This window comes from Echinops telfairi, unplaced genomic scaffold (assembly GCF_000313985.2).
Source record: "Echinops telfairi isolate 266 unplaced genomic scaffold, ASM31398v2 ScPeMD7_7459;HRSCAF=8497, whole genome shotgun sequence".
Lineage (NCBI taxonomy): Eukaryota > Metazoa > Chordata > Mammalia > Afrosoricida > Tenrecidae > Echinops > Echinops telfairi.
In genome coordinates, this window is record NW_022111359.1 from 5,689,883 (window position 1) to 5,691,119 (window position 1,237).

Consider the following 1,237-nt stretch of genomic DNA (forward strand, 5'->3'; position numbering starts at 1 on the left):
GGGTGGCATAGGGGTAGGGGCTGCTGCCACTGCCCAGGGCTGGGGGCCAGGGCTCACCCGGGACTTCTCCTCGAGCCGAGTCATCATGACCACGGTGGCCGAGCGCTGCTCCCACACCATGCGCCAGAAGTCGCCGAAGGTCTCAGGCAGCGGGCCCTGAGTGGCGATATACGCATTTTGCCGCCGGTAGCCATCCACATAGTTGGCATTGATGTAGTCACTGCCCACAATGCCTGTGGCCAGGGTGAGAAGAGCCAGGGTCGGTGAGGGTGCTGTGCAGCTGCCCTGCCACCTCCGGGAAGCTCTCCCGTACTGCCCCAACCTGCTCCTCACTCAATGTCTCCCCTGGCTAGCCCTGTTGCTCACAGGGAGCGCAGAGCTTTCTCAGGGGGCTGGGGGGATTTGGAGGAAAGGGCAATCCATGCACTGTAGCGTTCTGAGTGGTATCCTTAACTACCACTCACTCAATGCCAGCAGCACCCAGCAGCACCCCTCGCCCAGTCACCAGGCCCATGAATAACTCAGAGCATTGGCTTGTGAGCCAATGCAAACTACCCATGCCGTGAGCAGCAGCCATCAGTTAAATGCGTGCCCTAAGACTCCCAGACAAGCCCTGGTGGTGCAGTGGACATGCGCTGGGCTGCGGTTGGCACGGTGGGCAGTTCAACACCACCAGCAGCCCTGCAGGGCAAAGACTGGGCTTTCTAGTGTCTGGGAAACCCACAGGAGGGTGCTGTAAGGCAGCACTGACTACATGGGGGCGAATTTGTTCTTCTCTGAAAGATTCCCAGGGGAGCTGGACAAGGCCTAGAATCCCTCACCCCGTGTCTGGTCCTCCGTGGCCCCTCGCCCCTCCCTACCTTCGATGGGCTGGAGGATGACCCTGGAGTGGTCATAGGCGATGACGTTGGCGTAGCGGTTCTTAGGTTTGTTCACCTCCAGGTTAGAATGCTCCCACGTGAACTGCTGCCCGGGGTCAATGGACTGCGGGTGGGAGGCAGGAGCAGCGGGGGGGTGTGGTGTCATGGGTGGGGCAGGGGCAGGGGCAGGGCAGAGCTGGTGCAGCAGCAGCGTGGGGGCGGCGGGGCTCACCTCGTATTCCTGGGAGAGTTTGAGGCTGTCGTTGGCCTTCAGGCGCTCCGTGTGCTCGGCCATGTCGGCGATGGGGATGGGCGGGTGGCTGAGCATGCCTGCGGGGAGAGCAAACCCCGGGGCACGCGCGTCATCGGGGGACCCC

At 62.6% G+C, this 1,237-nt stretch overlaps 1 protein-coding gene across 1 annotated transcript in view; it reads right to left on the minus strand.

Moving 5' to 3' along the window:
- The window catches only part of PTPRS (protein tyrosine phosphatase receptor type S), a 124,314-nt gene that overhangs the window by 53,165 nt on the left and 69,912 nt on the right, over nt 1-1,237 (minus strand). Inside the window, exons 24-26 of the mRNA XM_045300060.1 lie at nt 1,093-1,190; nt 861-984; nt 58-233 (exon numbers count right to left, since the gene is read on the minus strand). Coding sequence (XP_045155995.1) covers nt 58-233; nt 861-984; nt 1,093-1,190 — 398 coding nt within the window. The remainder of the gene's footprint in view (nt 1-57; nt 234-860; nt 985-1,092; nt 1,191-1,237) is intronic.